Source organism: Cyanistes caeruleus, chromosome 2 (assembly GCF_971803275.1).
Source record: "Cyanistes caeruleus chromosome 2, bCyaCae1.hap1.1, whole genome shotgun sequence".
Lineage (NCBI taxonomy): Eukaryota > Metazoa > Chordata > Aves > Passeriformes > Paridae > Cyanistes > Cyanistes caeruleus.
The window spans coordinates 63110021-63132617 of record NC_141702.1 but is presented as its reverse complement, the minus strand read 5'-3'; the positions used below and the strand labels follow the sequence as shown (position 1 = coordinate 63132617).

Genomic DNA, 22597 nt, shown 5'->3' with positions numbered 1-22597 from the left:
ATAGAGTGGGAGTAATTTTCCCAGAAGGCTGTGTATTTATTCATGAGGAATGATGCTGTAAGAATAAATCATAACCATGTAGGAAGTTTTTATCTGCAGGATCCCTGTCTCGCTGCTTGCTGAAGTTTGAAGGTATGAGACATCAATTACATAATTAAAGATGTGACCATAGTGATTATGCAAAGTGGAACCAATCTAAAGTTGCAAGGCCATTATTATTGCACCGAATATTTGAATGTAAAAGAAAACATCAACAACTGAAGGCTATTTGAAGACAAAGAAGGGTGTATTTAAAGAAAAATAAGTTGGTATCATGCAGGTGGTTACTAAAATGGCAACATAATAAAACAAAAATTAAAATGCCCAAAACATTAACAAGTATGTAAATAGCATTAATTTTAAAAGTCACCCTAATAACAAACAAAACTTGTAATGGAAACTATATTTCTACCAACTTAAGTCAATGGAAACCAAAAAAAAAAGTGTATCACGTGAGAATAACTTTTTATCTTGGGATACAGATTTGTTAAAGATTAATGTTTTCACAGGCACACAACTAGCTTGGTTTTCAGAGATGGCCATTTACTTAGGGCTTTGAATCATAATATTTGATGGGATTCATGTTGCCTAATTTAGATACCTAACAATAGGCGCATTAAATTTGAATTAGTTATCTTGGGCTGGCTCTAGAATCTGAAGAGAAAGATCATCTTCAGAGAGAAAGTAATTCCTTCTGACTTGATGCCAGTCTTATCATGGGATAACTTGTCCTCAAAAGATGTTTTTTCTTCTCCACTGCTAATAAAAGGAGCTTAAGATAAGTAAAACTCAAATTATCTACTTTCACATGATTAAAGACATGAGATAAATCCTGTAGGTCTTGTTATCTAACATAAGGCATTCACATTTGAAAACTGTTGTCATAATAGCTACAGGCCATATCCAAACACACTTGGAGTTTATGCTCTGTATACTCCAAGGGTTAGCCCTGGAAAAGGCTGGATGAAGCAGTTCACAGACATATTTAACCAGGGTACAGACCGTATTGGCAGTAAGCAAAGATTCAAAGATTCATTTTTGCAGGGGGGCATGCTAGAAGGACTCTGTGGCCACTGTTTCCCACAGTGTGTCAAAGATGACATCTTCCCTCTTGGTTCACCTGTATTTCAACTTTGGCTTGAATGAGTCACTTTGTCTTCAGGGTCTTCATGGGATTTGTCTATAAACATGGGTTTCCTTGATTGTAAGATTTCCCTTTCCAACCTCTAAACATCTTGTTTAATTGGCCTTTTCAATTTCTTAAGCTATCCAGCTCAGACTCTGAAAGGCCAGGATGGAATTCAGAGGAAGGAGGTGAGAAACAAGGAATGTGCCCAGAGGATTGTTTTAACCTTCTTTCAAAAAGCCTGCTTACTCTCCTTGCTTGAGACTGTAGAGCTGAGCAGGTAGGTACCCTCTCTTGCCTCCCTCCTTCTTCATCTCTGTTCTTGGCACCAGAATAACAAGATTCTGACAAGGTGATGTTATTAAGCAATAGCTGTTGGCAGGGAGATGGGAAGAGCCAGTTAGACAAGAAAGGGGATGAGAATGTAGCCAGTCCCTGGAGGTGTCTGTGAGAGGCATTCCTGCTTTCCTGGTTCTTCTTTGCTTCTGGCTTATTGACTTGTGCTCTGCTTCCAGAATGGGGTGACAGGCGAGTGTCCTCATCCTTCTGGGAGCATTAGCACATGCAGCAGTGCCAGGAGGAAGCTGTGGTTCATGTGGCTGTAACTGGGAGGGACAGCACCATCCAGAAGTATGATCACAGGATTGTTCTGTGTTCTTCTGGAATACATCCTGGTACCTTCCACTCTGCTTTCTGCTCCTTGCCTAGAAACTGGGATCTACAACCAACTTCTGGACTTCTCACCTCATTTGTGAACTGGAAACAAGCATGATCCCCACTGCCAGCCTTGTGATTTCAAATAGTGTGACAATGTAGCATTTTTCTGTTGGATGTAGAAAGAGACTTTCCACCCCTACCTAGGGAACTACCATCAATTTGGAAATTGCTCTTGTTTGCAGTTATTTTATGTGAATCTAGAAAAGATCTTTTCCCTTTCCCTCTAATTCCATTCTAGAACACTGAGAAGAAAAGGCCAATGGAAGGTAAGGCTGAAAGCTTGTGGGTATTTGGGGCACAGTGCTGTGCGGTCATTTCTTTGCCCAAAAAATTCACCTCTAGTTGTTGCACCACTCCTTGGATATGGCTGACCACATTTATGGTTTCACTATTTTACTTTATAATTATAGATTCCTTCCACCTCATTTATAAAAATCACTGTTTGTCCAAGTAGGCCATCTTTTATGCAATGTCAAAATAAATAGAATTAATTATGAGTCTTTAAATATATGCATGAGAATTGCAATGGTTTTTGAAACATGGAAGTGCAACACTGAAATTATTTTCCTGAATGAGATGACTCATCTGGGAAAAAAAGATCCTGTGATTTCATTGTATTTTCATGTCATTAAGGAAATATTATACTTCAAGCAGATGAAGGGCTGCAAAATTTGCAGACCCATTATTACTGGATAGTGGTAGCAAAGAGAAGTGCATTTCATTTGCATACATGACTATGTTTTAGGAACCAATTTTTTTTTCTTAAAAAAACCAAACATATCCATTTAGAGGACAAAGCAGAGCTCTGGTTTGCAGAAGACAAGCCTGGACACAAGGTTGTCTTCAATCCACTGCTTCCATGTCTGTGTCCCCTGTTTGCTCCGCAGACTGACCCTGGACTGATCTATCTGCTGGGTCATTGGCACATTCTGCAGCTTTTGGTGGGTACTGAATGGGTACTGGTGTATTCCCAAGGGAAATGGGTGTGTTTTGTGTGGGTGTGGGCACATTTTCAGGGCTTGCTGGCATGCTTTCAGTGGGTATTGGCAGATTCCCAGTGGGTACAAGCACACTCTCGGGAGGCACTGGCACACTTTCTGTGTGTGTTGGCACCCTGTCTGGAAGTGAGGTTGTGCTTTTGGTGGGCTTTGACACATTCTCAGTGGGGCCTGTCTTACTTTCAGTGGGTGCTGGAGGGTGTTCAGTGGGTGTTGGTGTGCTCATGCTGGGCTGCTCACAGTGATTCCCAGCCTCTGAATGTGGAATGAGAGGAGTGGGGGGTTCTGGCGCCAGGACAGCATTACTTGTTTGAGTGTCACAGGTCTCTGGATTGCTGCTGTTGCTTGGGAGGGACTCTTCTGCCTTGTGGGACACCCTGAAAGCTTCAGCCAGCTGCTTCAGCATCCGCTTGTCACTCTCATGCAGCTCAATGCTTGCCTGCTCAGAGGAGGAAGGAGTCATTTCAGTATCATCTTCTTCATCTTCTTCTTCTTCTTCTAAAATGCCATTTCCATTAACCTCTTCTGGGAACTGTGCTTGCTTTATTTTTTTGTACAATTCATTCCTCTCCTCCTGCAGAGCACGGCAAAGGTTCTCTAGTCTCTGGATTTTCAGCATGAAGCACTCATATTCCTTGGACCTCATGGCTTTCTGTAGTCAAAGACATCAGGCAAAGGTACAGGCTCAGTTTGAGTGCATGCGATTCATTAGTGGAACTGGGAATTAGGAAATTACTTGAGATCTAAGCAGCCAGCAGCAGAGGATGCTGCTGGGTGGCTGACTTTCACCAGCTGCTCTTCAATAGCTATGGTCTTTTGGACCAAAGCTTCAAGAGGAAATTCATCCCTGTAACTACAGTGTGTTAACATTCTGGATACATATTCAGATCAATTTCACTCAAATATATTTGCAAGAATACCTGCTGATGATCTGGAGAGATGGAAAAGCATAGTGGATGTCCATATGGATAAGCAACCAAAAGCCTACTTGGACTTTTGGTTGGTGTGGGTGTGAATTTGGAGGAAAACAAACTGCTTTATATTTTTTGTTTATCTAGATTCTGTTCTGTGAGAGCATCCTGAATTGGAACATTTTCTACACCCAGTGAGTAAAGAAGAGCTAGAGAAATCCATAAAAATAGAAACAGCAATAGTACAGAGCTATAAAGCTGACCAGAAAGATTTGGTCCAAGTTCAGCATATGTTTGGGGTGAAACTTCAGGCAGCCTCTTATCTTCTTTGAATGAGTTCCAATGTTTGAATGAACTTCCTTTGCAATGCCCCTGGGACAGTACATTTAAAAGTCTGGTGGGACACAGTACTTGCTTTTGACTCTTAGAGTTTGACTACACAGGAAGTTAATGAAAGGCATGATTTTAAAGTTCATTAGCTAGAACACATTAATTCCCTGAGTGGATGCTCTTATGCAGAAAGTAGCATGAAGTGAAGTAATGCCAATTTGCTTCTATGGGAGAGCATTAAGAATCACCCATTTTTAGAGCACTTAAAATTCAGAGTTACATAATTCAGTTTCTCATGGATGTTGTGGATGCCTGCACAATCTAAAAGCCCTACCAGCTGGGATTGTCTTTTTCTCTAAAAACATTCAATTATCAAGGTAGCTTGAAAGAAAGACCTTAGATTCAAGAAGACATTTCTCTCTGACTTCTGGGATTTTCAGGTTATCTCACCTCTTAGTTAAAGCTTTACATGGGAAAAAGGATGCATCTTGAGATGGGAAAGACTGCTCACCTCTTCAATCATGTCCAGTAACGCTCTGTTACAGTTCTCAAACCTGGATTTCCATGTAGCAGTATCTTTTTCCAACTTCTTCATTTTCTTTGTCATCTATAGAAATCAGGGAAAAAAGCTGAATCACAACAGATATTCCATGCTGAAGATGAAATTAGGACAGTCCCTTTATTTGAGTCTTTGGCCCTACTCATAACTCTGCTACCATTGGCTGTAGTGCCTGTGCTGAGTAGTAATTTATGCTGAGGGATGGATTTCATTTGAAGTAGCTTCTATATCACTTTCAGCCTCTAGTCTGTAGTCCCAAAAGTAGGACCAGTTGATTATAGCAAACTTCCAGCATACAAACTACCACAAAAAAAAAAAGGCAAATAAGTGGTGGAATCTGTTTGTCTCTTTCCCAGACTGCAGTGTTAGACTGCTGGGAAGTTAAAGCTCTTCTGAGCCCTCGAGGCCAGGGAAGCTCCCCCTGGACTAGTCACCCCTCTATACTACCTCTAGAACACACCACTAGCTAAATAGCACCATTTTTCCTACTGGTTTTCTGCAGGCAGAACTCTCTGTGAAGAATTATTAGATGAGGGTTTTGAGTCTTGGTGGCAGAGCAGAATATTGTTTTATGAAAGCAGGTACAATATGTAGATGTGTTTGGTTTTAAACTCATTCAGGAAATAATTACAGGAAATAAGAAGGAAATTTATTTATTTTTAAATAATTTTTTTAAAAATCATTATTATTTTATTTGTTATTTAAACAGTCTCTTAGACTGTTTCCACATGGTGCAAAGGGGTTGGTGGGCTTCAGCTCTGCCTACACACTCCAGTGGAAAGATGTGAAGCCTATGTCAAGCTCTACCAGTGTCAGTCACCTGAAGGTTCTGGGCACTCCTAGGAACATGGTCTGATAAATGTGGTCCCAGACTCCCTCTCTGGTATGTCTTAGGGATCTGTACCCAACCACCACATTATATTTTAGGTGAAATATTTATTCTTCCAGGCATTTTCAGTTTTAGCTGAAATGGAGAGCTTTCTACTCTCCTTTCTGCTGTTCAGCTTGCAGAGCTGAAATCTAACCTGTTGTTGATCGTGACTGAGTGTGTCCTAAATCTTATTTGAATGTTGATGAAATTATTTTTCAAAATGTGCAGAGATGGCCTCATCTCAGGTAGAATTATTAGAGTGAGAAATTCCAAAATCTAAAAGGAAAGTATCAACTACAGAGTTCAGGCATGAGCTCCTACTCACTTTTTCCATCTCCTGTTTGAATGTGGCAAATACTTCATTGCTTTTGGCCAATGTTTTCTGAAATTCTTCAAACCTCTCAGAGTAGAGAGTGATCTGCATTAACAGAGAAAAAGAACCTTCAGTAATTTCAGAACATCCAGGATGGTGAACTTCTACTTTGGTAGAAAATAATAAAATAACTATTGTGTTTGGACATGGAAATTAGCTTCTGTTTGGAGACCATGAAGCACAAACATCAGGGAAAAGAAACTCTATGGATCTTTTTCTGGTTGCAAACTATTATGATTCCTCCATTGCAGAAAGAAAACTGAGTAAGAATAGAAAGAGCCAGACGTGTGATTTTAAAAATACCTGGGAGTTATGGATTCCCTATTCTCCTGAATGTTGCAGCTGTGGTGTCCTGAAGAAAAGTAATTCTGTAGATATCAAGACTTCTGAAAACATTTCCCTTGGTTTGATCCCTGGTCCATCTCCATAGGCAAGGACTAACCTGAGCTGGTCCAACCACTGATGCTGTGCAGGACCATTCCGTGTGATCAACTCAAGGTGAGAGCCAGTGCGAACAGAGCTGTGTCTGAGCTCTAAGCCTTGCTTCACCATGTAGATGTCACCAAACCCCAGCTTTGATCTGAGGCTTCAGCCCTGACAGAGCAGGTCAATACTGCCTGGCTGCCTGGCTGTTCGCCTGTCTTGTGGATTACTCAGAGTACTCCTCCAGGCAGGCTGGGACCTGGGTGCTACCCTGGCTATGATGCTTTTGATGTCCAAGTGAGCTGGGGGAGAGGTATCCCCACACCACACTGCAGTCATGGTTTCCCCTCTTCCTTCTTTCCACCTGGTGGCTCAGGCTGTGGCCAGGAGCTGCACAGGCAGTGCTTGATGTGCTTCACTGGAGTCCTCTGTTGAGAGCAGGGTCACTGCTCACTTTCTATGTTACCTGGCATGTAAGCAAAGCCCACCCTTCACTTTCACACCGCTGTGATTCTGCACTGGATTCCTTCAAGATGCATCCCTGCACCACAGCTTGAGCAAGCTGAGAGGGCACCTTGTCAGCTCTGTTTTGGACTGCAGCTGTAGGCAAAGCCAACAAAGACAGAGCAAGCCATCCCCAGCCAGCCTCTTCTACCAGTTTCACTTCACTCTGTGAAGCAGAGTGGAAGAAAGTTCTGTTGCGATGTGCCAACATTTCAGACTACCAGGGCTCTGTATTTTGTGATCAGTTTATACCTGGCAGCCATGTGAAAGTTTATCTGTGCCTGTATTTTGTCATTATTGCAATATTTTGTATCTAAAATCATCAGATGGTTTTGGGGGAACAAATGTTCGGAAGATCTGAGGGTTTTTTTCTGTAAGGTTTTCTTGGTTTTGGCTTTTTCTGGATGGCTTGGTTTTTGTTGTTGTTTTGTTTGTTTAGTGTTGTTCGTTTGTTGTTTTTTTCCCCCTTTGGAAAAGAAGACCAGATCCAGCTTGTTCCATTCCTTCTGGTGCCAGAAGTTCCCCAGCAGTGTTTAGGTCATCAGACATTTCATCTGTCCAGTCTGGCAGCTCTTAGGAAAAATGATGGTGTCACATGTGGTGGCTGAGGCAGGGTGGGTGCAGAGCACAGGGAGGGTCAAGAGCAGCCTGCAGTATTCCAGGGTGTGGGATTTCTGGTTTCCCCTCTCTACACATCAGCAGAGAGCTGGATAAAGGATTATCTAGGAGCTTTTCTTTAGTGTGGTGCAAGCCAACTCACCCCCTCCCCTGATACTACTGTGAAGTTACTGAGGAAAAGGAGATTTAGAAGAAGTTGCTAATAGTTGGGTGGGTTTCATTCTGATTTTGAAACCAGGCATGGTTATATTATGTATCATGTTTGTACAAGGTAGTTGTTATGGTGCCCCTTGCCACAGCCACAGATGCACGGTTCCAGCCAAGTATAACCTGGGCTGTAAGGGCCTTGGAGGCTGAGGAGGGTACAGGCAGCAGCTCTTCCCCATGGAGCTGGGTGAAGACATGGGAGGTTTACCTGTACAGAGCACTCCATGGTGCCAATATCAGAGCTAGTTGACACGAATCTTGCATGTCTGTATTCATATAAGGCTGTAGCCAGAGCTGTGACCTAGGCACAAACAAAAACTCAGAGGGATTTGTTTTAGCAGGCCAAGTTCCACAGCCTTGGTGGGACACTGGTACCAAGTGTGTCAATGGATCATTGGCATTTGGAAGAGATATCACAGCTCTAGGGAGAAATGCCTGAGCATGCTAAAGCCAGGTGACGAAGCAGTGGTGGGAGCCAGAGAACTGAGGCTCCTAGCCCAGATCTGCTTTAAAAAAGCTCACCTCAATTCTGTCAAAATTGAGTATCGTTTAATTAGGTCAAAAACATTTCACGTTTGAACAGGGCAAGCTCTGACCTCAGCTGGGGCCCTAAGCAGCACCATAGCACTAAGAATAGCTTCTGCAGCTTAAAATGAATAATAAATGAATGTTTTCATAGTGTCTGGGAATGGGCTGTGAGAGATGTCACTCACTTGGAGCATGCACTTGTGCTCCAAGGTCAGGGAGATGAGGTTCCCCTTGCCGCATCCAGCAGGACTGTGTGGGCAGTGAGGGCAGAGGCAGCACTGCTGTGAGTGCAAGGCCTTGGGGGAAGGGAACTGGGGGCTCCTCAGCATTGCCATGCTGAGAGGGTGCTACGATGGGGACACCCCTTTGGCCTTGTTATATTCTAGGTTGATATGGCTTAGTGGTTGCACTGTGCTGGCTACCAAAAATTAAAGGTCTTGGCTGGCTTCTTAATTTTTATTTTGTTTCAATGTGTGGAGCTAAAATAGTCTGCCTAAACATCATGCCTGGGGAGAGCCTGCAGCATCCTGGGAAGCACCACCACAGTTTTGGTGTCCCTTCTCAGCTGGTGCCAGATCCTTGTCACCATTTGGAGTGCCAGATTTGTCTGTCTCTGGCACATTGTGCCATCCAGAGATAGGCTGGCATGAACATGATGTCCCCAGCTCCTTCTAGCTCAAGGAAGAAGTGGGTGTTCATCACCTCCTCTAAAACAGAGTGATATCTCACTGTGAAGGTTATATTATGGCTTCTCCCTATCTCACTGACCCAACATCTTCTCATAAATTTCCATGCAGCTGTTCCTCTGTTGATCATAGAAAGACTTGTGTAGAAGAGACCCCAAAGACCATCTCTGCCATGGGCAGGTTGCTCAAAGTCCCATCCAACCTGTCTTGGAACACTTCCAGGGATGGGGCATAATATCTATTTATTGCTTTGTGTTGTTCGCTTCAAAGTGCTCTTTATACTCTTTCTGTTCTGCACTTGCACAACATCTTTCATGATAGCATCTGGTCCATGAGGGATGTCTTTTGATGCTACCACACTGGAAATAATAAAAATTCACAAAAATAATATCAACAATGTTATTATTCCCAGTAATTCTGAATGAAGGCTGATATATAAGTGACAGAGCTCTCACACTTGAGCAACAGACTTAGCTGCATGTTTCATTTCAGGAAGTAAATCACCTAATTTTTGTCTGCACAAGTCTGCAAGGGGCACATGTATTCTCAGTGCCTTTACAGACTTGTTTGACTGGTGTTTTCTAAAAACACCTTTTCTGTTTTAAATGTTCTAGTTTTTATCAATACCTTCAGCTTCATTAAACTGGCTATGGAGGTCTGCCTGAATAAATTTTTTCTCATCTGGTTGAACATAAGAGTTTCACTGAAACCACTCTGAGAAAATTAGGAGTGGGTTTGCAGTCAGGACAGACTCAGAGACTTTTGAGGTTTGATTGCAAAACCTGTGAAACTGTTGTCAGCAGCAGTTTATATGATGTTCTTCACTGGCTTATCTCAGCCTCTGAAAAAACATGTGAAAAACTAAACTCCTCTTAGCATGTTTCCAGGTTATCAGTTTAACACTGTCTTTTCTTGATGGCTTAACAGGTAGCAATTAAATTAGACCATCTGCAAGGAAAAAGCTGGGACAACTTTCCTGTATGATTAACTGTGAGCAAGGCTAGGAGGGCACCTCCTGATGGGTGAGGAGATTGGCAGCTGCAAGAGGAGCTGACAGTCTGACACCGCCCCCCCCTCAAGGTTCTTCTTGGAGAGAATTTCACAGACAGATCAAAGAATCTACATAATTGTTTCTTAAATCTAGAAAAATCTACTGATACTCTCTTTTTTTGATGTCATCTAGTGTTCTCACTCATTGATTCAAAGTCTCACTCGACTATTCAATGTGATTGTTGCGTTGCTCGCAAAGTGTAGTATATTCTGCCCATTTCCTGGTTTTACTGCCTTTCACTCCAGCTTGACTCCTGGTGTCATTTTGGTGAGTAATTTTATTTTATTGAAAGTTTCAAATTACAGTTAAGCACTGAAATCCTAGACACCCCTCTCTGTAAGTCTTTAGCAGACAGAATTCCTGTTAGTGAAAATGCTGCCTTTGCACTCCAGTCCAGAAAAGCATATGGGGTGCAAAAGCAGCATTTTCATTAACTTTAACAGGAATTCTGTCTAGAAAGACAGCAGTTCCAGTTTGGTAAACTTGTTTCCTTCTATGTATGTACTTCAGTGCTTTGCTGTATTAGAAACCTGCCTGAAGGGTAGTTACAGCAAATAATGAAGGCACACACATTGTTCTGTGGTTGAGCACTGCAAACACCCATAAATCAGCACTGCAGAATGATTAGGGTCGGAAGGGACCTTTAAAGATCATGAGTCCAATCCTCCTGCCTTAGGCAGGGACACTTTCCACTGACCAGATTGCTTCAAACCCCAACCAGCCAGTCTTGAGCACTACCAGGGATGGGGCATCCACAACTTCTCTGGGCAACCTTTTCCAGTGTCTCACCATCTTCACAGCAAAGCATTTCTTCCTCATATGTGAAAGAAGCCTCTCCTCTTTCACTTTAAAACTGTTACCCTTTGTCCTATCAAATTCCCTCGCAAAAAAAATCTCTCTCCATCTTTATAAACTTATTTTAAATACCAAAAATTTGGAAAAGGGCCTTCTCTTCTCTTCTTAAGACTAAACAACCCACATGTCAGAGTATGATTTGCAGTATGGGCATTACCTTACAGTTGGCTCAAAAATAACCTGCTTCATTTGCAATAATCTATGGGATATAGAATGAGGCTAGAAGGAATACACAGAAAGTAGTTTGCATACTTTACCTGGGATGTGCCTCATGGGTTAAAAACAGGCAAACAAAGGCACACCATGCAATCACCTCTCCTACGTCACCTGTGCCTGTAGGACAGTCTCTTGCTCCTTTAACATTTTGGCCTGGAGCTTCCATTCTGCAGCTTGGTTCAGGAGCTGTGTTTTAGGCAACAGAGAGAAAATTGTTAGGTCCCTAGATTATCAGTTGGAAATCCTCATCCTCCAGCTACTCATGTTACTGTGATAAGGAGTGATCTAACTTTCACGTGAATATAGCTAGAGCAGTTAGGTAAGACAGACAATTTAGTGTTACCCTGAGACATGGGACAGGCTATTTGCATTCCAAAGGCATATTTGGGTAGGAGTTCAAAACCTACTTGGAATTAAGTGTGCAATACAGTGGGCTATAAATAGTGTGGTATTTAACTGCATCTTCACCAGACCTTTAGAAAATGGTTATACTTTCTGGCCAATTCATTCCAGCACAGCTCCAGCCAATTTCCTGCTCTCCAGTGAATGGCAAACCCTTTTGCAGTAATGACCATGAGTTAGTGTGTGGGTACGGTCACAGTCAGACCTGCATTAAAAAAATCTGTGAGTTTTCAGAAAGCCAATGCATAGTAAATGTCATACATTTACTGCTGTGTGTTATCTTTGGGTGCTGTTTGCACTGACAAGCGGAGAATTCCAGCTCAGGGTGATAAGTATCTCAGGTTCAGTAGGCAGCCCACTAGGAGCTTGACTGCAGTTTCATTCCTGGCTTCTCCTGAGAAGGTGTGCTTCCCTGCTCCAAGTTGTTTGGCAAAATCACATTCTGACATCCAGATCTGATGTCCAGATAAAACAGGTGGAGGATTGGTCAAGGCTGAATGAATTGTAGGAATGAGGTGTGCAGGGACCTTTCCTAGCTACAGTTCTGAGTAAGCATTTCCAAAGTACACAGTAATATTTTAGCAATTGGTTTAATCTGAAAGCAGGAAACATTTACCAGAGTGTTAAAGAAATGTCCCTGTCGTCTACCAAACATTTATAAAGTGTTTTATTGGTCAGGCCAAAGATATTTTTGAAAAAGAATGCTAATGATAGCTTGAGAAATGAGACATAAAGAAGTTATTTTGCCACAGGATTTTGCTCTGTTGGATTAAATTTTATTTAAATTGTACTGTAAATTGTATTTAAAATTGCACAGCTGGGCTCTGAAAATATATTGAAATTAAAGGGACTGTGTATGTCAGTGGATCATATACTGGAAGTGAAATGTGAGTAGAAGCACATGCAGAAAATGTATCTGATCCCCAGTAAAAACTTTTATTCTAACCATTTTATTGGAAATAGCACATGTAAACTATGCAAATACCACCTGGAAAAAGAGCTGAGGACGAACCCCAAAATGCTGACTGCCTCCAGCTGTTTGTGGCACAGAGACTATCAGAATTAGACTTTCTGCATATATAAACAAATATATATTAGGTCCAGAAAAGTATTTTTTCCATCAATTCAGACTTTTGATTTGGACCTACTGAATTTTTTGCCATCTAAAGTTTCCTAGACAGGAATGTTTTACAGCTCAGTTATGAAGAAATGCTGTGTTGTACTTGTTTTATACCTGCCTCTTAATATTCCTTTTGAGAATTTAATTTGTTGTTTGGTTCCATAGAGATAAATCAAGTTCTTGAATTCAGATCTCGTTGATTAAAATTTCAAATAGGTTGTGTCATGGCCAGTAAAAAGAGTTGGTATAGGTTAAATGAGCATCAGTTTGTTCATTTATTTTCTCAGAAGAGGGTATGCTTTACATATGCAAAAAAGGGTTTTTTTAAAGTTTGGATGAAGTCTGGATTTTTAAGTTTCACCTTTCTTTGATATCTACTTTTTTAGAGTGTTTTTTAGAATTTATGGTGTTTGAATGATTTAATGAAAAGTGCTTTGAAAGCCTTCTGAGCTACCCAGTCCCTAGGCCAGTCATTACTTCGAAGAACTGGACTTTTATCTGTAGTGCTTTAATCTCAGCTAGGGTTACCCCTATACCCAGTGTGACTGGAATAAAGAAAAGGTCCCACCTCCTGCAACATGTCTTTGGCCACAGCACAACAGATGGACAGAGAAGGCAAAGAAAAGTTGCTTCTTTTGCCTCTTAATGAAATCCCTCTTATTGACCCACATAACTTCTGCAGTGAGTAAAAATCCAAGCATTAATAAACTCTTCTGTAATGGAAGCCACAGAGAGGCTTGCTCAAATTAGCACACATTCTTATGCAGCCTGAGGTCATCTGCAAACACCAATCTGGGAGAAAATGAATCAGAACTGATACAGTTATTAATAGACTATGAAGTGGTAACAAGGAGGCTGAAGTATCAAGAAATGAATAAATATTGCATGTGGTGTTTACAGAGCAGCACTTTAGTGAAGGGTGGTGATGATACACTATTATTAGAGCTATGATAGCTGCTGGAGGCCCAGACAGTCACAGGGGCTGGCTTAATGAAAATTAAGCTTCTCTTTTTGCTGTCAGACTCTGTAAATTCCAATTATGTAGAAATGTGACCAATACCTTGCAGTCATATACTTGAAAGCCATAGATGCTTTAAACTGCAATTAATTACTCATCAAAGTTTGTATTACAAGTGCTAAAAATGTTTGGTATGGGGGAGAGGAAGTACAAGTAGTGCCCACCCGTTGTGGCATGGTGGTAAAATTGCATCCTTAGGTCAAGCTGTCTATTTGTGGAAGCCACATATTATGAACCATTGCTGCTTCAGTAGGGAATTGCATTCTTTGATGCATGTGTAGAGTGAACTGTGCAAGCAATGAGACAACCTCCTTCTGAAGTGTACAGGCTCTGCAAGAGGGAACATCTCTCATTGTCTGAGGTAAAGAAGTTTTGCTTAGGGGCAAAGATTCCCACATGAAGAAGTGCATGGGAAGGCATCAGAATGAGCCCTCGAAGAGTAATCAAATAGGTAAAAGAATTTAAGATTTAAGAACTTTTAAGAACACCTGCAAAATCCTGCAGCAAAGGTCATGCACAGGGATGAGAAAATTCTGTGGAGAGAAAGGTTCTGAAAACCGTTCTAACTTTGCACATTAGCGAGCTGGAGAGTGTTACAGCTTAGTGAGAGAACTCCATCAAAAGCACCTTGATTTAATACATACATGTATATACATTACTCCCACAGACACTATCACAATAGCTGGGTGGGTGGGAATAAGAGCACATCAATAGGATGGAGGTGGGAGCCAAGTGTAGGCCAGCTCTCTGGGTGCTGGGCTACCTGTGATGAATTGTGACATACCTAATTATGCCTTGACTCATTGCATGGCTTTTGGCCTTAATTTCTGTAGCTAAATCTACCTTGCTTGGAGGTGATATTAACCATACATCACCAGCCTGCCTCAAGGACAGGATTTTTAAGCATTCATTTGGACAAGGGAAAAATATTCTTTGTACACAGTACATACCATTATACACCCACTGTGTAAAGGTTTTGTAGCTTGTTTTCAAACCTGTTATTTCTTACACACAGCAAAGCCCAAAAGAAAATCTTCTACTCCCAAGTGGTAACTTTCAGTGCTTTAAAAGAAATGCAAATACCAAGACTGTGCATACCAGTTCTGGAGAATACACACAAAGAAGTTTTGACTAAAACAGGGACAAGTCATAGGTGACCAGCAGCCCCAAAACTCATGCTTTGAGAGGTGCAACACGAGAGGTAATTGACACAAGGATTTAAATGCCGGTTTTCCACAGAGCCAATGCCTGGTATTATACATCTTCTGTTTTGTTGTTTTGTTTTGTTTCTTCTCAGCATTTGAAATATGGTGTTCATTAGCAGAACTCCCAGTGACATCAGTAAAGTAAACCCATATTTGCCATTGTAAGTGATTTCTTGGACATCTGGAGTTTTCTGGAGTTTAAATCTGCCAAGAATCAATGGTCATGAATGAAATATTGGGATTTGGCTTTATGTAGGTTTCAGAGTGAAGGGGAATAAGTCAGCTGGACTACAAGTTTTCATGCAGTGATATGCAGATCAGCACAGAAAAGCCCCAGATCCTTTTCACCCTCACTCTTTAGCTGGGAGTAAAGCTGAGCAGGAGTGGGTGTTCCAGCTGCAAGATCAGTGCAGAGAAAGAGGATAAATGCTCTCATGGGTTGTTTTTGGTAAGAGGTGTATGCTGTTTTCCCCATGTGCTCTAACCACAAGTCTTAGAGCCCCATATTTTCATCTGTTTTGAGTTGAGTATTTTAAAATACCCGTTAGAGCCATGCCAGTGATAATATATCTGTTTCCAGATATGGGGAAGGGATAAATGTCCTCTCTTTATAGTAATCTCTCATGCTGCTCCTGAGTTAGCTGGAGGACTGGTAAAAACTAAAGCTTTCTTCCAGCTAATGAGAGCCTGTCATGCCCTCTGAGATCTGCTGCCTCCACTGAGAAGAGGGACCACGTGCCTGCGTTGAACTCCGATCCTTTGTAGATGTGAGGATTGCTGTGAAAATACCAGGCAGTCTGGGAAAATTAATTTTAGTCTGACTGAGTCACAAAATGTGTGAGACTACAGATGGAGGAGAGTACTTCTCCCATTCCAGCTGTGCCTGCAGAGGACATCTCTCCTGGAGCTGCTTTTCCTTGTCCCCCTGCTAGAGATGTCCCCTCCTCCAGAAAGGGAGGAAGAGCAGACAAAGCTGCTAAACAGACCCAGACCCTGCCTGCCTGAAAGAGGCACTGGCAACCAGTGTACGGAGTGTAACAGAGAAGGGGAGGCTTTGTAAGAGCAAGTGGCTCCTGTGGATTTCTCCAGTGGCAAAAGTGGATCCATGGCAGGATGCCTGGGGAGCCTTGGAACCTAGGGGAATAGCAGCCTTCAGCCATTTCACTTCAATCTCACATTCTTGGTCTCCTCTCTGGTGGTTTAGATGTGTGCATTTATTGTGTGGGGAGATGGAGTATCAAATACCAGAGACAATTGAAAACTAATGGCATCACCTGACCCAACATCACGATGTACCAACTGCACAGTAGCTGAAGCCGTCTGGGCTCTAACCCACTGCCCTGCAGTGTGCTCCTAAAACTGAAAATGCCAATGAAAGCAGCCTTTCAGAGGCTGTTCCTTTGCATTGATGGTAGTTATAAAAACTTTTCTGCTACTGTACCCCAGATTGGACCTGAATATATTAGTGAAATAGCATGCAGGGCTTGTTTTGGCCTAAAGCTAGATAAAAGACAAATTAGAAGGATAGGTACATATTCCTTTTCTTTCTGATGTCGCTCCTCGGCTTCCTTCATCATTTCCTGAGACTGTTCCAACTTGGCATCCACCAGCTTCTGTTGAAGTTCTCTGTGCTTAAATATTTTATCAAGGTGCTGTGAAAAAAAATAAATTTTGCTGAATGTGCAGGTTTAATTATCTACATAGACCTTCATGCTTGTACATGTACAGCTATTTACTGGAACACTTGAAAGACAAAATCATTGCAAAACAAGAAGACACTCAACCTATTGCAATTACTAAAAAATTACAGCTCTGATAAGAACAAACTGTGCCAGAATTAGCATGGGAAGGGAAAGTGGTGTACATTATAATTTTTGATTTATTGTAAGAAAAAAAGCACCTTAGCATCTTCGCCAGTTCTGTGGTCTACATATGAAGTAATCAATATAATCTAGTATGACTGAAGATCAAATAATTGCTCATCAATAATAAATATGCTAGGGACACACTTTTTTTTAATTGTTAAATGGCCAGTGGATCTATGCCACAATGTGGATAACGGTGAAGACACATTGCACCCGCAGTACTTTGGATCACGTGCACAGCCCATGACATGCTCTGTGTAAATACAAGCCCAGTGCATCCCCTTTGGTCTGGCCACACCGGCACAATGGAGAGCCTGGGTGACAGGACATGAGTGGGGATCTGGAGACAAGACCAAACAAACTAGAGGCGTCCCCTAGACTGTAAATATCTGCCTCCAAGGTGACTTTCAGGAGATGAATGTTGCTGATAGCCTTCTTCACTCTTAATTCACTTAGATAAAATTCATTGGAGCAATTATTCTGAGTGCGTCCCTCTGGTTTACATTTCCTTCTCATAGACACCACCAGAGAGGAGTGTACATTTCCTTCATTCAGTATAGGACTTCATACATGATTCAGCAGATTTGGAAAAAGCAGGTATTGTATCAGTCATTCCAGATTGTAAAGACAGATAACTTATGTTTAATTCAGTATGATAATGCTGTCTGATTGCACTGTGGCTCACAGTAAATGTATTTAGAAACTATAAAAAGACCCATTGTGGTATTTGTTGATGTTTGTCATAAATAAAAAAAAAAAAATAATGGTAGTCTGTGATTTTACTGGAGGATTTTTTTCTGGTGTCAAAATTTTCTGGCCAATTCCAATGTATACAGAAAGAATGATTTCCCATCTGTCTACTATCTGCTGGATCTCAGTGAGCATTGTGCCTGCAAAAAAAGGAATCTATTTCAAGGCGTCACCTTTATCTGCCATCCTAATTTTCTGCTTTTGGGAAAGGGTCAAATAGTTTACATCAGAGCCCTTCTCAGCAATCTACTTCTGGAGAGAACAAAATATTTTTGTTGCCACCCGCAGAACAGGCTGTCTAAAGAAATGGGAGCTGGGATGTACTCAGTGGGAGCTTAGTGGGAGGGAGGAAAGGCATGTTTGGGGAGGTCCCCAGGGATTTAGGGGAGCTGTGACAGGGCTGGGGCAGTTTAGCAGACAGCTGGCACGTCTCGCTGCTCGGGTGCCCCAGCCCCTCTCCTCAGAGCGTCAAGGCTGCCGGGGCAGGGCGCTGTCCCACGCAATTCCATACCCGCAGAGACCGCAGGGCATGCTGCAGGCACAGTGCTCCTCAGATGGCAAAACACGGTGGGGGTTGCTCTCATTATCCCTGTGAGACACCCGAATGATAGCCAGGCTGCTGGCTATGCTTCCTGCTTCCCCTGGGACAGCCGGGTGCGCTGCCCTGCCCAGCCAGCAGTCAGGGCACTGCTCACCTCTTCCCGCAGCTCATACTGGTCAATGATGCTCTTCAGCTTCTCTGCCAGCTCCGTGTTCTCCTGGCAGAGCTTCATGTTCCTCTCACTTTGCTGCTCGATCTGAGCCTGGATTTCACTCAGTGTGCCCTGGAAGTGATTAGTTATTTCTTTCCTCTTCTCATCTTCCTCCCGTGCCCTCTGGATTGTTTCCTCCTGTTGTTGAATGGGAGAGAACACAGTAAGTGAGAGGCATAATAAGCAGTTCCAGAAAAAATAATGTTTTAGAGTAGCATAAGGCTTCCCTTTGAAGGATTATATGTGCTTGCATTCCTCTTTGGAGATTTTCTTGCTTTCATCTGCTCCAGCATTAGGCATGATTCTAAATTTACAAAGCAAATTACACAGTGGACTTGAAAAAATTAGGGAACTAAGAATTTGCATTTATAAAGATGGATGTAGAGCAGAGCTTCAGGTCAAAGCAAGCCTAAAGGAGAGGACATACATGCATGTCTTGATTCATGATACTGCATCACAGCTTTTGCTTCGGAAAAAGATATTTAGTGGAAGCAGTCAAAAGCACTTTTGTCAAACTCCTCTTTGACTAAATTAAAAAATCAGCCTTTACAATGCCTCGATTTAACAAGGAATCTTCATATCAAATTCATGGCCTTTGGGATTTAAATTTTTAAGAGAAATCCATCACTTGCTACAGAATCCCTTCCAATTCCTCAATTTTCCTTCCCTAACTTTTAACTGACATGAACATTTGCTCTAATTTACTAGCTAGTGAGTACAAGGAAAGCTTGTATGTTGTTTCCTACAGAATCAAAGCAGACATTCAGATTTAATTTTCTTCCCATTATTGAAGTTCTGTTTTAGATTTGTTTATATAAAATACAATGCAGAAAGAATCTGGATTCATTGCTTTGGATCCAGAAATACAGACTATTTTTTTTCCTTCCTCATTTTCTTCCAGGGCAGTTTGCCCTTCTGGGGAACGTAATCCTAATGTAGAATGGCTAGGACCATATCTGCTGTAGTTACAAATCAAGCCAGGACCATGTTAAAAACTTACTCCACAGCACACAAATGGCATACTCTAATAAGGCTCCAACTAGCATAGTAATTTGCATTAAAAATCTCTGGTAACACTGCATATGGATATTTTCTATAAATATATTTGAATAAAGCCTTAGCTGACTCTAACAAGGTATAATTTGTATCACGAATGTGGCATAGCAGGTGTTGATTCAGGCCCTGCTCATGAAGTAAGGTGAATACCAAATGACCCAATTTCTGCTTAGCATGCACAACATGAGCCTGATCCAGGACAGCTGCTGTTCAAGATAGGGCGTGTTTGTCCTTGTGCGGTCCAGGGAGCGATAGGGATGACAATGCCTTGGATGATGGGAGGAAAGCAATGGAGCCATTAATAATACTCTGGTGCACAGAAATCACCACAGAGCTCTGCAGAGCTCTGCAGTTCACACAAGAACCTGTGTGTGTATTCATAAGCAGAGTAATACAAAGTGTGACTTTCCCTCAAGGGACTCTCCCTCCTAGGAGGAAGGAAGAATTTCATGTGGAGCTGGGCAAATGACTTGGGGGTTGGGTCCTGGTTCAGTACCAGGTGTGGAAATTGGACACACAGAAAATTTGCAGCAAGATGAAAAAGAAGCTCTCCAATATTTTTTTTATCAGTTGGTGAGAATGATTTTGAAACATTTTGCTTGACCAGCAACTGAGCTGTTCAGAAGTATTTTTTGTTCAAATCCTTTTAGCAGAAGAATGCACTTCCAAAGTAGAGTTAAAAATGCTGCTCAGAAGGTGTTTTAAATCTACTGCTTTAGCATTTCCAAAAGGAAACATTTAATTTTCTTTTGAAAGGGCATATTTACAAACAATGTCATCCTTTTTATTTTTATTTTAAATGTTTTCCAAATTCGACTTGAATTCCTAGGTAGTTTTGATTACGACTTCCACTTTATCTCTAAGAACTGTTTAAAAAACCCCTCATGCCTCTTAGTTCTCCATTACACAGGTGCAGCCCTGAGCAGGCAAAAGAGTGAACAAGTGCTTCATTTGGAGAAGTCAGTGATAAACTTGCACGTCTGAAATCCTCTTTCTATGGCTTCAAAATATCCTTCCTCAAAAACATTTTATTGTTATAACGCAGGTAGCATTATAATGTCGCTACCGTGATTCAAATCTCTCCAGAGTAATAAGTCCATATGACTATAAAACAAAAAAGGTGGACTGTGCATATGTCACACCAAACAGTTCTGTTACAAGGTGAAACAAGACATCCTGAGACTACCAATCATGCAAATTTTAAAAACCCAACCCTCTGTATTTGTGTTACTCAGAAGATCTTATTTCCTGCTCTTCTTCTGAGGTAGAAAATTGATACAATACAGAGCACAGAGACAATACAAAGATTTGTGGTTAAAGACATTGAGCCGGCAAGCATTTATTTGAAGGATGCAGGATTTCTCTGTATCTGTTCTGCTTTAGAGAAAAATATACTTGAGAAGGATATTTGCTTGGGAATGGGGGCCGGTATGTGTCCTGGGGAGCTCCTCAGAAGCCTTCATTTGTTAAATCCTTGAGATCCCAGTGACAGATTAAGGATGGCTGGGGGTGAGGGGAACTGGCTGAGCAGAAGTGTGGCTACAGCACTGAGCAGAGACTAGCCATAAACTATTCTCTTTTCTCTGCCCTTTGGGAGCCTTTGCATTCCATGTTTACCCTTTCAAACATATGTTTTTGTCCTAGTGCAATATTGCTTTTGCTCTCATGTTTTGCTGCCAAGAATGTAAGAATGCATTGAGTAAAACCTTGTTAAAATTAAGAGAGGATATTTTACAGTTTGGGATTTAGCACAGGAATGTGGGATCATTTGTGAACAGAAGAGTGTGATTGATACTGGAATTGTTCTCGTGCCTCTCTGGGGCAGTTCCAGAAGACTATTGGTCTGCTGAAGCCATATCAGTTAAGACAATATGAACAAGGAATCCTTTTTTTCAATGAACTGTGCTCTTCATTCCCAGGCACCACACTCTGAGCCAGTTTGGAGCTGAGCCCATAACTGAGGCTGTTGACTTTTGTGACATTTGTATGAAAGTCATTGCTTAATGCCTGGTGGCAGGAAGGATGAGGGACCTGAGATGTTCGTGTCACTACAAGATGCTCAGTAGCTACCAGACTGTCAGATAATTGGCAGAACATGAACTCCATGCAGAGAAACGAGTTGCTGTTGCTCTGAGCAGAGCTGCTCTCTATTGCTGTGGGAACACATTTCACTATTTCACCAACCTTTATTCTGCTTTTCTTGGAGGGAGAATGAAACATCTGTGTAACTACAAGGAAATCATCAGAATAGCTGGACTACACATAAGTGAGAATTTGAGGCTAGTATCCAATACTAACCAGAAATTTTTCTTCTCTGACCTGCCCTGTGGATTTTCAATGCAGCTCTGCATTGCATATTCATCACCACTTGGCTGCATGGATCTGCAGTTAATGGGAATTCCACACACCACATGAGTGAAGATGACATTTACATGATGTGATGTGCATATAATGTACCACATGGTAAGTCAGAGGGGGTTTCTGATCTGGGCAGGCCAGGTTTCTCCTTTGCTATTGAAATGACACAATCTCCTGGCCTCTATTTTCCATGTTTTGAAACATAATAAGAACCGTTCATTCCAAGCATTAAAAAATTATTAATCTCTGTCCTGCCAAAACCAAAATAAAAATGTTTAAGCATAAGATTTTAAAAATACCATTTGATGGATTTTCTGGTTTTGAGCCCTCTCAGTACAGTCATAAGTGAAAGAAAATTGCACTCATTTAAATAAATAGAACATGAGTTTCTGGACATTCACAGATTTCCAGGAGCTAAAGCACAAAGGCAAATATTCTAGGAACTATACTTAAATTCTTAGAGAAACAAAACTAGATAAAGATCATGAATGTCTTTATTTATTACTTTATTTCTCATGCATTCTGCAAGTGTACTTTGTCTTAATGTCTTATTTAATTTTGGGTTTTTTTCCTGCACTGATAGCATGGGAACCAGAGGAAAGATAGTATTCTGGGTTTTTTAAAAGGTCTCCAAATTCTTAGAAAGAAGTGATGAAAATTTGAACACTTCTTCCTAGTACCAGATCATCTCAGGTATCTTCCCTGGCTCACCTGGCAAAGATACAGGATAAAAATAAGAACTAAGTCTGAAATTTATAGGTTTATCTGGAGAATCCAGTCACAAAGTAAAGCAGTCCAACAGGTGTTGGAAAGAGACTTTCCTAATTGTAAAGATAAAATGTGTAAGGAAATATTTATATACAAAGAGAATGGAAAAATCATGCTCTCTAGCAGTAAGATTAATAAGCATAAAGTAGCAGGGAAACTGTGTGAGGGATTCAACAACATTTGTTCCAAATACATTTTCCAAATATTTTCCAAAAGAATCAGCTTTTCTAAATGCCCTAGTCTTCACTGATTTGTTCCACTGATATGATTTAGGAATATCAGTTAAGGCTA

The 22597-nt window shown here is 41.4% G+C and overlaps 1 protein-coding gene across 3 annotated transcripts in view; it reads right to left on the bottom strand.

The window, feature by feature from the left end:
* Positions 1–267: 267 nt before the first annotated feature.
* Positions 268–22597, bottom strand: part of TXLNB (taxilin beta) — a 45189-nt gene continuing 22859 nt past the window's right edge. For all 3 annotated transcript variants that reach the window (XM_023923485.2, XM_086877372.1, XM_023923484.2), the window contains exons 5-10: positions 18068–18262; positions 16290–16409; positions 11124–11198; positions 5877–5969; positions 4633–4728; positions 268–3532 (exon numbers count right to left, since the gene is read on the bottom strand). In XM_023923485.2, coding sequence (XP_023779253.2) covers positions 2726–3532; positions 4633–4728; positions 5877–5969; positions 11124–11198; positions 16290–16409; positions 18068–18262 — 1386 coding nt within the window. In that variant the 3' untranslated portion in view covers positions 268–2725. The remainder of the gene's footprint in view (positions 3533–4632; positions 4729–5876; positions 5970–11123; positions 11199–16289; positions 16410–18067; positions 18263–22597) is intronic.